The 12,977-nt window shown below is 50.5% G+C and overlaps 1 protein-coding gene across 11 annotated transcripts in view; it reads left to right on the top strand.

The window, feature by feature from the left end:
* The first annotated feature begins 6,117 nt into the window (after positions 1–6,117).
* The window catches only part of LUC7L (LUC7 like), a 32,285-nt gene continuing 25,425 nt past the window's right edge, over positions 6,118–12,977 (top strand). For 2 of the 11 annotated variants that reach the window (XM_039491684.1, XM_039491685.1), the window contains exons 1-3: positions 8,288–8,466; positions 9,778–9,848; positions 10,952–11,046. Coding sequence is in view for 7 of the 11 variants with exons in the window: in XM_039491674.1 (XP_039347608.1) it covers positions 10,361–10,496; positions 10,952–11,046 (231 nt within the window). In the remaining 4 variants the exon portion in view is untranslated. The other 9 variants (XM_039491676.1, XM_039491679.1, XM_039491681.1 and 6 more) reach the window with 8 other exon arrangements.

Raw genomic sequence — 12,977 nt, forward strand, 5'->3', positions numbered from 1 at the left:
AATCACGGCAGGACCCTGGGCTTTATGGTACAGACCAAATAGCAACAAAACGTGTGATAAAAAACACATGAGCTGGCAGCCGGGCCCTCTCGCCACAACACGACCACTGTTGAGTGCAGGGCTCTCAAGCTGGGCAGCTACAAACTGAGGCAGCCAAAATCAGCAGCCACTTTGGAAACTGTCAGCCCTACCACCTACATGAATCCCAACAGCCACAACCTGTCAGACATGGGGAGGTGGAATGTGGGTGACCTCTAGTGGTCACCTTGTGACACAAGCATTACAGCTGTTCGGCCTCAGGGGGACACAGCCCTCCCTAGCTGGAGCAAGCTGTCCCAGCAACTCTTCATCCCCTCCTGGGGGGGACCGTGTGCCTGGGCCGTGTGGGGTCCAGCCAGGGCTGGTGCAACCATTTAGGCGACCTAGGCAGTCGCCTAGGGCACTGGGATTTGGGGGGTGCCATTTTCTTCGGCAGCGACCGCAGTGGCTGGATCTTTGGCCGCCCCGGCCGCCGCTGGCATTTAGGTGGAGGGAGCTGGGGCAGGGGGGCACGGGGAGGGCCGCCTGCAGCAAGTAAGGGGGGGGGCCGCACACAGGGGAACTCCCTGCCCCAGCTCACCCCTGCCCTGCCTCCTCCCCAAGCACGCCGTGGCCGCTTCACTTCTCCCGCCTCCCAGGCTTGCGGTGCCTAAGCTGATTGGCACCGCAAGCCTGGGAGGCGGGAGAAGTGAAGCAGCGACGGCGTGCTCAGGGTGCTTGTGCGCGGAGCAGGGGTGAGCTGGGGCGGGGGGGTGCCTCAGGGCGGAGGGGGGAGCTGCCAGGGGGGGGACCGGGGCGGGGAGGGCGCAAGGTGGAAGTTTCACCTAGGGTGCGAAATGTCCATGCACCGGCCCTGGGTCCAGCTCCTGCAGCCAGTCCCCAGTGGGCATTTGAGAGCTTGCAGTATGGGGGCGCTGCCCCATGGGGCACAGATGAGCTGGGCTTTCCATGGCCACCTTGCTTGCTTCTGCTCGTCCTTTGCCTCTGCCTGGAGCTGGTGCTCCCAGAACAGAGGGGAGACTGGGGAGGAGAGGCTGAGGGTTGCAGATCTAGGAAGGATCAGGGGAGGGGCCCCTGGCATGCAGAGGAAAGACAAATCCAAGAGATAGATGAGGGCGAATTTCCAGAAGAGCCTCAGGGACTGGCAAGACTGACTCCCACTTTCCCAAGTCACCGAGCAGCTTAGGAGATGGACTCACAGGCCCTGAACAGGGAACTGCCCCTTCTCATCCTCAACACATGGATCCTCCTGGGGAGCTGTGGGGTGGGAGGGGGCACACCCTCCTGGGGACCCACAGAGCTCTGTTAATTTTCCCCCATAAATATCTCTTTAGCCCTGGATCATTCCCACGGCTCTGCCCAGGCAATGGTGGTGCCAATCTCATACCTAGGGCCCTACCAAATTCATGGTCCATTTTGGTCAATTTCCTGGTTATAGGATTTTAAAAATAGTCAGTTTCATGGTTTCAGAAACTTACATCTGACATTTCATGGTGTTGTAACTGTGGGAGTCCTGACCCAAAAGGGGACTGGGGGGGGGGGGTCGTAAAGTGTGTGTGTGTGTGTACGCATGTGCGCTTCCATTGGTAAATTTGTAACCTGTGGTGTGAATCTGGTGTGTCTGCTGTGGTACTAAGCAGCTGAGGGCTCTGTATGTCAAACCCTGCACCTTGTTGAAAAATATGTTGGACAGTGACAGGGTCATGTTAACACCTTCGACTCTTTAGGCCCAGATCTGCCATCTAAATTAATAGAAGAGGTCCCTCCTTTGCCCTGCCACTCCAAGAGCTTGGTTCCCTTCTGTCCTCCTCCCGCACACACATCAGGGTCCCCCATTCTCCCTACCATGCCAAGGGCTTGGGAAAGGGCTCCATGGCCAAGAAGGACCCAAAAACCCTGCCCCTCTTGGTTGCAGCTAGTTGTTCTCATCCTGGCCGCATCCTGCTGCAAGAGATCATCAGCCCTAGGCCACTATGGAGATTCTCCTGGGCTTGGGCATCTCAGTTGTCTAAGGAGAGAGAGAGAGATGCACTGCCAAGTGCCATCGGGACCTCACTGCAGACTCTGCAGTGACTTCCGTTCTGGCACTGGAGCATTGCCCAGCGCCGCTGCCTCCAGAGGGTAAAACCTCTTTCCCCTCCACCTGACCTGCTGCAGCACAGCCAGGTAGGGTTTCAGGCTGGGCTAGCAGGGCCTGGGGTGATTCCAGCCTGTGGGGTTGGGGGAGACCTGTGTTGCGGGCCCTGGAGCATTTGGGCACCTGCATTTCTCCAGTGTGTATATAGTCACTGTCCACAGCCTCACTGGTGCCTTCTGTGCCCTCACTGGTCAGTGTTGCTGTCAAGCTGTACTGCAGTACACAAGCCTGAGTACCAACCTCAGGGCAGACTGTTAAGAGCCAGGGCACAAACCCTAAATTGGTTGTGAGTTCTGTACTTTGAATTCACCAACCAATTATTAAGTGTAAAGTCCTCAGGCACTAAACACCCTTAAGAGAGAGGCACACACAGTATCCCTGGGCACTTTGATCTATCCTGGGCCCTGTCCTGCTCTGGAGCCACAAACAACGGAGGAGCAGACAGCCGCTGTGTGTTCCCAACCCTTCTGGGTGCAGTGGGGCGCAGGCTTCCAGCTTCAGCCACAAGCTCTGACCTGGCCACAGGCTCTGACCTGGGGCTGCAGGCTTTGGCTGCACAGCGGTGCTCCCTGGCTGCAGGGCCCTGGCCACAGGGCTCCATCCCCCATCCGCAGGGCTTCAGCCTCACCACCCCCCTCGTTGCCTCCTCACCCATCCACCCCATCACCCTGGCCCTTGGTGCCTCCCTACCCACCTCTCCAGCCAACACTTAATTTGTGCCCCAGTTGGACAGGGCTGAATAAGTCTGCTGTGAAAAGTGATATTTGTAATCAGGGCTTTGGAGCTGTGCCCCGCTTCAACTCCAGCTCCAGGCAAAAACCTGCAGCTCCGAGCTCCAGCTCCGGGCTCTGCTCCAAAACCCTGTTTGTAACCCTTCTGCCAGGTGGAGCCAGCAGCAACAAGGGCCTGGTTCCTTTTCAACAATACAACACAAAACTGGCTTGAGCCCCCACCCACTGACAATTACACTCCACCCCCGGGAGCCTCTAAGAGGCAATACTTCCCTGCTTGCAAGCACAGAGTTTGTGTAGCAAAAACTTTTAATAAAAGGAGGGAAGTAACTCAGCATTAATTTGGGAAAACACCACAACTAGGGTTCATAAACATAAACCATGAGCAAAAGACCCACCCCCAAGTAAGTTGGGCAGTGTCCTTTCCCCCTCAGGTTCTTAAGTCCAGCAACCCAAAAGTTCCTTTAACGTACCCGTCCCTTCTCTGTACCGCACTCACAGTTGCTGTCCTTGGCCAGTGCAGCTCCAGAGTTCAGAGATTCATCTGCAGAGTTCACCTCCCACCCTGTGTGTGTGGGGGGGAGGGTAAGCAGGCACTTTACATGCTCCACTGTTTGGGCACTCGCTCATTGCCATAGTGGCCAATTGCTGTGCCTCTCTGCAGGACTCTGCTCTGGCCTTCTCCACTGGCCACCCTGCTGGCCACTTGCCACGCCTCTCCGCCAGCCGCCTGGCTGGCCACTTGCCACGCCTCTCCGCCAGCCGCCTGGCTGGCCACTCACCAAGATATCTTCAAGGATCCCCACTTAACACAGCTCTTAGTGAATTCAGCTGTTAGTGGAGGAGCTTCACTGCTGGTGCACACTGGGCAGTCTCATGCAATAGAGACACTGTCCCAAAGTAGACCTAGGTATCAGTGATTTCAGCTCTGCAGCATATAACAAAGCTGTCAATTGAATCTAAATTAGTTCTTGTATTATACCAGGGGTAAGCAACCTATGGCAAGCGTGCCGAAGGCTGATTTTCGGGGGCATTCACACTGCCCGGGTTCTGGCCACTGGTCCGGGGGGCTCTGCATTTTAATTTAATTTTAAATGAAGCTTCTTAAACATTTTAAAAACCTTATTTACTTTACATACAACAATAGTTTAGTTCTATATTATAGACTTATAGAAAGAGACCTTCTAAAAACGTTAAAATGTATTACTGGCACATGAATAAATTAGAGTGAATAAATGAAGACTCGGCACAGCACTTCTGAAAGGCTGCTGACCCCTGTATTATACCATCGAGAGAGGAGGAGTCAAATGGTGTCTGGACATCTACACCAGTGCCTACCTTCCCTCATCTCATTGGGTTTTGGAACCCATGTCCCCTGCCCAGCGAGTCCCTCCATCAGGGTATGCCAGGTACAGTTTTGCTGCCCTTGGGTCACACAACCAGAATAACGACCCTTTATTACTCCTGCACCAATACCAAGGCTCCTGGGGATCCAACACCAACCATAAGTGATTATTTGGCAAGCAGTCCCATCATGCTGAGCACCTAGCCAGGGTGGGTGTGTCTATGCAAACAAGATCAGCTCTTGAAGTCTTTTTCCACAGCTCACCACTAGATGTCAGGGGAGAGCTCATTCAGTCTCTGCTTATATACTTTTCACTGCCTCCCAGCTAAGTCTGCTGCTGTGAAAAGTGATATTAATATACAAATATCACTTTTCACAGAAGCAGACTTACTAACCAGCAAGTCTTTAAAAAAAAAAAAGGCAACCAAAAAAGCAAAAGGAACAACAAAAAAAGGCAAGAACATGCAAAGCATCTTATTTGTGTTTCTATTCAGTTTAGATCCAGTAAAGGAGTGGTTCTCATCCAGGGGTACGTGTACCCCTGGGGTATGCAGAGGTCTTCCAAGGGGTACATCAACTCATCTATACATATGCCTAGTTTTACAACAGTTTTTAAGTGAGATGAAACTTGGGGTACACAAGACAAAATCAAACTCCTGAAAGGGATATAGTAGTCTGCAAAGGTTGAGAACCACTGCAGTAAAGAATAGAGGCAACCATACATAATTTTTATTGAGTCTGCAAAATAACCTCTACATAAATAAATTACTAAGATTTGGACATGTATATGTGCATATTTATTTTTTTCCTAAAGTTAATTATTTTATGAAAAGTTATCATAGCAGCCACCAGCAAGAGTTGGTAGCCACACACTGAGGCCACCAAAAACTTTGTTGTGAGAACCCCTGGCTGATGAGAGGACTTTACTTAGGGTGACCATATTTCCCTGTGCTGAATATAGAACACCTGGTAAAATTACTCGTATAATCCCATTCTAACCCCAAGTGTCTCCTCTATTCCCCCCCCCACACACACACACCAGGGGCCTCCCTTCTAACCCCACATGTCTCCTCTACTCTTCCCCTCACCAGGGGCCTCCATTCTAACCCGTGTGTCTCCTCTATTCTCCCCCACACACACACACACACACACCAGGGGCCTTCATTCTAATCCCATGTGTTTCCTCTATTCCACCCCCCCCCCCCCACACCAGGGGGACTCCATTCTAACCCCAGGTGTCTCCTCTATCACCCGCCACACACACCAGGGGCCTTCATTCTAATCCCATGTGTGTTCTCTACCCTCTGCCCCCCACTTCCATTCTAGCTAGAGTTGTCAATTTTCTAATTGCACAGAATTGAATACCATTGCCCCGCCCCTGCCCCACCCCTTCTCTGCGGACCCACCCCCACTCACTCCACACACACACACCCGTTGCTTGCTCTTCCCCACCCTCACTCACTTTTACTAGGCTGGGGCAGGGGGTTGGAGTGTGGGAGGGGGTTGTTAGCCCGTGACAGTTGGAACTAGGTTTTACTTTACAAGAAGACAGGCTATCTGCAGTGTTCTACCCACTCCACATCTAGCATCAGTAATTGTGTAGTTAAGACAAAGGCAGATTGAGGTTGCAAACAGTCAGGTTATATTTATTAAGAGTAACAATAACAGGCTAGGACCTCCTGCAAACTAAGAAAATACAGTAACAGCTTGGTTGTTAACACAAATGATGTAAATGAACCCAAAGCCCAAACCCTATATACAGGACTAACCAAGAAGGACTATACCATATCTTGCAGACACTGGACAGGAGAACAGGGACAGGGACAGGAACCAGGATCTCGGAGACAGGCGCCAGGAACAGGACCTCAGGAACTTCGGTGACAGGTAAAGTAGATCTTCAGTATGGTGTCTTCTGCTTTATATTCTTGATCTCAGCGTTCGCATTCAGCATGCAGGACAACATCTCCTATGACGATGGAATAGGTGAGTGGCAGCAAGTTAAGGGAAACTTGGTAGATATTAGTGGTTCACCTCAAGTCCTAATCCCTCAGGGCTCTAGCTAATGGCAAGGCTGGTATTCTGTCTTCTATGCCTCATTGGGATGACCTGCTTTCACAGCATCCACAGACACACGGTGCTGTTCAGAGGGTGACACTCCCTTATATCCATACTCTGTTGCTAGGCAGATTCTACTGCTACAAGACACTACCTTTCCCGCCTTTTCCTTGTTTTGACACCAAACTTGAAAAGAGTGCCAAAAAGCTGAAGAAGGGGGGCCAAGATGGAGGACAAGTTGTCCTTTTACCAACTATGGACACTTAATAAATTGAACCTTTCCTACCCAACAGAGTGAGGACTCCAGCTGTGGGTGCTGGCTCTAGGATGGAGTCAGAAATGAGGGAGTCTGGGTGCAGGAGGGAGCTCCGGGTTGGGGTAGAGGGTTGGGGTGCAGGAGGAGGTGAGGGCTCCAGCTGGGAGTGTGGGCTCTGGGGTGGGGCTGAGGGGTTTGGGGTGCAGGAGGTGGCTCTGGGCTGGGGCCAAGGGATTTGGAGTGCGGGAGCAGGTTCAGGGCTGGGGGTTGAGGTATAGGAGGAGGTGCAAGCATCCCTAATTCTTAACCCCATGTTCCTCTTCTACCCTCTGCCCCGCCACCAGAGACCGCCATTCTAATCCCATGTGCCTCCTTTACCTTCCCCGCCACACCCGGGGCCTCCACCAGGATCTCCATTCTAACCCCATGTATTTCCTCTATACTCCCCCCACACACACACCAGGGGCCTCTATTCTAACCCCATGTGCCTCCTCTACTCTCCGCCCCCACCAGAAGCCTCCATTCTAACCCCATATGTCTCCTCTACCCCTCTTCCCCAGTACCAGGGGCCTCCATTCTAACCCCACATGCCCCTCCAGCTGGGGGGGGGGGGTCAATGATCTGTGTAATAAGGGTAAATGCTCCAAGAGGGCAGGGCCAGGGGAGGCAATTGGAGCCACAAGCTGGGCACAAGCCACTGCCGCCATTTTGCTGGGTGTTGCATGCTTGCCCTTTCCAGCACCACCATTTGGCAGGGTGGCTTGGGGTAGCTGTTCCATGAGATCTAGAGCTGGTGAGGCCATGGGGATAAGCCTGCCTGGTGTGGCAGACCAATGGGCTCGGTGCTTGGGGGGACCTCTGAGTCTGGTGCCATGGGTGGGTTCTGCCTCCTGTTCCCTTCCCTCCCATAGCACATGCACCTATCTCCCCAGCTCGGGCCAGGCAGAAACAGCCTGGCCAAGGTCACACCCTTTTGGAGCATGCCTCACAAAGTGGCGTCGTCCGCAAGGGCCCATCACGGAGAGGCTCGGGGCTGCAGGATGTCAGGCCCTGTGACCTGCCAAGGCACGCCAAAATGCATGTGGGTGCTGCTTGTACAGGTGGGGCAGTTCTGACAGGAGGCCTGCATGGTTGAAATCCATGGCTGCCTTTGTTACAAGCAACTGACTGAGCTTCTCCCAGCTGGAGCACTGGTGCTCCCCTCCCCTTGTTGCGGGGGGATGCCTTATGCCTAATGGCCTCGGCCTATGGTGGAGCCATGGAACAGCAGGTATAAATGGGCGGGGATCCTCTCAGGAGCGATTTCCCCAGGCCAGGCAGGGCCCGAGAAGGATCATCCCCCCCTCGCTCCATGCCCGTGGTGTTCAAGCTTTCTGGGCGGGCTGGAGCGAGACTGCAGAACTCCCGGGGTAGAGGAGACACGTGGGGTTAGATTGGAGACCCTGGCCCGGTATCTGTTGGTGGGGGGCAGTGGCTGGTAGAGACACAGGGGATTTGGAATAAGAGGCCCCTGGTGCTGAGGCGCTATTGGGGCTCTCGGGAGCCCCTAGCATCCTCAGCCCCGGCCCTGGCGGGTCAGTGGGAGGAGGAGCCGGGGCGGTGGCTGCGGGAAGGCCCATGGGGGGTGATGGACCAGAGCGGGCCCCCCAGTTTCCTAGCAGCCCGGCTCGGGGCAGGACTACATCTCCCAGGATGCCGCGCGGGAGCAGGGCGGGGCTGTTTCCGCCCAGCGTGCCCCGCGCTGGCTGCTGTTGCGGCCGGAGTCGGCGCCGGAGCCGTTGCTTGCGCCCCCCGCTCGCTCTGTCCCCGCTGTGAGGAGCCGCGCGCCGCCCGCCTCCCGCCATGTCGGCCCAGGCCCAGATGCGGGCGCTGCTGGACCAGCTCATGGGCACGGCCCGGGACGGTGAGTAGGGGCGGGCGGGGCCTGCCGGAAGCGCCGCGGCCTGGCTCGGGGCCGGCATCGGCCGCGCTGGGCCCGGGCCCGGACAAGCGCCAGCGAGGGCTCTGAGCAGGGCCGCTCCAGCTGGGGAAGGGTCAGCGCCCGCCGTGGGGGACCCATCCGGGGTCCGACCGCCCCTCTCGAGCTCTGTCTCCTGGGCTGAGCCCGCCCCCTTCTCCCCCGCCAGGGCCTGGCTCCTGGGCCCGAGTCTGGTTCCCGGGACTGATCTTCGCTCCTTTGCTCGCTTCCGTCCCAGCGGGGGCCCTGGCGCCGGGGCCTGAGCCCCTCTCCCGAGCAGGGGCAGAGCCCGGTTCTCTTGCTGCCCCCAGCTGTGGAGGTTCCGTATCCAGCACCTGAGCTTTGCTGATGCTCCCCTAGCCTCTGCCTGCAGGGGCCCTGTCCAGCTGTGGCGCCTGTCGTCATCTGTGTAGAGCCCTCGGCAGCTGCTGGAAACATCTGCATGTGTCAGACTTACCAGAGTCTGTGATTGTTTCAGTACCTATCCCGGGGGGGAGGGGGGCACATTGACTGCCCAGGTGTCTCACCAGGGCGTCTGCGGCTCACCTTTGAACAACTCGATTCAGGACTCCAGTGCCTGTTTGACACTTGTCTCTGTTTGTGTCAACTTGAGTGCCCACATGTGGGATTTGGCTGACTCCTTTATAGGGAGCCTGGGTTTGAAATTGTGGAGCCTCTTCTTTTATAGTAATTAATTAGAGTAGCCTAGGTCTATCCTGTGCAGACTTTCTCTTGGGACTCTTTGGAAACTTCAGCAGAGGATATATGCTTAGTGTGCGGTTCTGTAACAGAGACAATCTAAGCCTCCCCTAAAACAGCCTTGAGTGCCTCTGCTATTGCATTGCAAGGTGAGCTGGAAGTCTAACTTTCCTGACTTAATATATATTTATATGGAGAGACTTTCCGGCCATAAGCTCAGAGGAAAAGCTCTGTGTTCAGTCAGTGCTTTACATGCAGAAGCATGTTAGGTAGGCTTGTATGTAGAAACTGAGCTCATACCAATTGCCAAGGACAGGAATGTTGCATCCTATGCAAAACTATTTTCCTGCGATGGTTTGTATTTTCTTTTCTACTGAGCTACTGGATATTTAAACTCATTCTGGCACGTTAGCAGGGCTGTCCTGGTACTTTGCACTTTTTTTCGTAAGTGAATAAGTGCTTTTTCTTTCTTGTGTATTGAGTTGCTTTTGAATTGCTTCCCATATTTTTATTTCATACAAACTGAACAATTGTGGCCCCTCTATTTTATTTATAAAGGTTCAGTGTATCTTTGCCTGCCTACATCAATCTGCAAGGGAGTTGCAGAAAAGCCTCATGTTCATCGAGCCGTGAGTCACAACCAATTTTTAAAGCTGTTATAACAAAAAAAAGTGTTTGCTTTTTTTCACAAGTAATTTTAAGAGTGTAGCTTAGAAAGAAAGAAAAAGAGAGAGAGAGAGAGAGAGAAAAAACCATTTTCAATAGACACTACATTAATCCTGGATGCTTTGCAAATCCTAAACTATATTCATACTTTAGTATTACACATACCTGTGTCATATACACAGATTAGCTATAAAATTGTCACATACCATTGCCACTTTGCCTTTACTTTTATGTATCATTCCCCTGACTTCCTTACTGCAGGTGTGGGCAAGAAAACTTTTCCTTTAAAACTTTTCAACAGTGGGCATAAAATTCTGCAGCTGAGGTCTTGAAGAATGCAGAAGGGTATAGTATGTGTTGGAGCTCGCAGTGTGTATTGACTAACTTAGTTTCTTTTTTTTTTTTTTTTTTTTTGCTTTTCTGATATTGTCTTGTTTAAGTGGCTCCCAAGTGTAAAGTGTTTTCTGAGGGTGGGATGGTGGGGTGGGAAGTACATGTTTTGTGTTCCAGGCCGACACTTAAAAAGCTTCATTCCTCGCATGGCCTTGGAAAGCACACTGCATCTTTGGCTGTCCAAACCAATAGGACTGAAGCATTAGCTTATTGGATTAGTAAGTAGCAGTTGCCTGTAGAAATTGCCAGGCACAGCCCTGTTTTGTGATTCATGGCCCTCTGATAGCATGGGTTTTGGTATCTCCTGCCCCTATCCTTTGTATATTTAAAAGAGAAAATAAAAAAATTGTCAGGGCTATCAGCCAGGTTGTCTTTTTTTCCTGGCTAGGCTGTCTCTTTGCACAGGTAACAGGCCATGGGCGCTATCTGGCTTTCCAGCACCGTATTTAATATGTGGTGTACTGGTCATCTAAATGCAATATTAATATTTCAGTTGCCAATTATAAAAGTTCCAGAATACCTTATTCTCCTCTAAGCTTTTCCAAACAATCTTGGGGAACAGGAACATGAAGTATTTTTAATCTGCATATAGAGGCGAAATGATCATACCAGCACCATCATGCTTTATCAACATTCTAATGCTTTCTTATTTAAACCAACACATGAATTTCAGGAGATGAAACCAGGCAAAGGGTGAAGTTTACAGATGATCGTGTCTGCAAGAGCCATCTCCTGGACTGCTGCCCTCATGATATCCTGGCAGGAACAGTAAGTGTCTGTCTTGGTAGTAGTAAGATATGGTGAAATAAAAGGCAATGGAAGTTGTTCAGATCACGTCCCTGTGCCATATATACATCTTAGGAGATGCCAGTTAGGAAAGATCAGAGTCTCTCTGCACATTCTCAATGTACCTCAATTTCAGTATGACCATCTGTGACGCACACATGTTGCTGTTGAAAAAAATCTGCCTGTAGAGTTATATGGAAGTGGTCAGAAGAGAGAGGTTTATCCTGTATCTGGTGCTAAAATAGAACAGTCTTGTCAGTTTGACATACTCGGTGCCTTTGAAACTTTCTAATGCTGATATGGGACTTTATTAATCAAGAATTAAAAGAGGATAATATAATGTTCATCAACATAGATTTATGGAAAATGGATAATTTCAAACAAACTTGGTATCTTTTTAAATGAAATTTGATTGATAAAGGTATTAATGTTCATGTAATATTCTTGACTTCTGTGAGGCATTTGACTTGGTATCACATATTTTGATAAAAAATATAGAAAGATATATAATTAACATGCCAAACATTAAATGGATTAAAATCTGGTTAACTGATAGGTCTCAAAATGTAATTGTAATTGGGGAATCATTGCTGAAGAGGTGAATTGGTTCTTGGCCCTATGCTATTAAATACTTTTACCACTGACCTGGAAGAAAACCTAAAACCATCACTGAAGTTTGCAGATGGCCCAAAAGTGAGAGAGTAGAAAATAATGTAGAGCACAGGTTATTGATAGGGCAATCTGGATTTCTTGGTAAGCTTGGTGCAAGCAAACAGTGTGTTTTCATATGGCTAAATATAAATGTACCCATCTAGGAAGAAATAATGTAGGCCATCGGGGGACTGTAGGATGAGGGACTCTATCCTGAGGAGCAGGATTTGAAAAAGATTTGAGTGTCATAGTGGATAATCAGCAGAACACCAGCTCTCAAGGTGCAGCCAAAAGGGCTAATGAGATCTGTGGGTACATAAAACTGGGTATCTTGAGTAGTAATAGAGAGATTTTTACCTCTGTGTTTGGCACTGGTGTGACAGCTGCTGGAATACTGCATCCAGTTCTGGTGTCCACAAATCAAGAAGCATGTTGATAAACTAGAGAGGGTTCAGAAAAGAGCCACGAGACTGACTATAGGATTAGAAAATCTGCTTTATAGTGATAGACTGAGCCCTTTGAGTCTATCTCAAAGAGAAGGTTAAAGGGTGACGATCACAGTCTGTAAGTAAAGTATCTACACAGGGAGTGAATATTTGATCATGGACTCTTCAGTCTAGCAGCGAAAGGTCTAACGTGATCCAGTGGCTGTGGAAGTGAAGTTAGACAAATTCAAACTGGAAATAAGGCATCATTTTTAACAGTGAGAGTAATTTGCCATTGAAACAATTCACCAAGAGTCATGGTGGATTTTCTATCACTGACAATTTTAAAATCAAGACTGTATGTTTTTCTAAAAGATCTGCTCTAGGAATTATTGTGGGGCAGTTCTCTGGTCTCTGTTATAGAGGAAGTCAGACTAAATGATCACAATGGTCTCTTCTGACTTTGCAATGTATGCATCTTAAATGGGACATGGCCACTTCCCCTTCCAGCCCACCCTCTGCCCTCAGCAGGCAGGATCAAGGCTCATTTGTGGAACTCTGAGATGTTTTTAAACAATCTTGTTTCTCTTCAATCTAATTTAATTCTCAATTCCCCAGCTTTCCAGTCTCCAATCTTACTGCATGTGGCCCTGTCCTGATGGATTCCCCAGGGAACAACTTTCTTTTGATGGGGAATATATTAAAGTATTTATGGCAATTTGTAGTTCACTGTAATTTAGTTCTTAGGACTGGTTTGACTAAGTAGCATGTTAAAGTGTCACAGCAGATTTTGTTTAATCTGCAGATGAAAGAAGGAACCCAATTGCACCTCCCAGC

Source organism: Mauremys reevesii, linkage group 10, assembly GCF_016161935.1.
Source record: "Mauremys reevesii isolate NIE-2019 linkage group 10, ASM1616193v1, whole genome shotgun sequence".
Lineage (NCBI taxonomy): Eukaryota > Metazoa > Chordata > Testudines > Geoemydidae > Mauremys > Mauremys reevesii.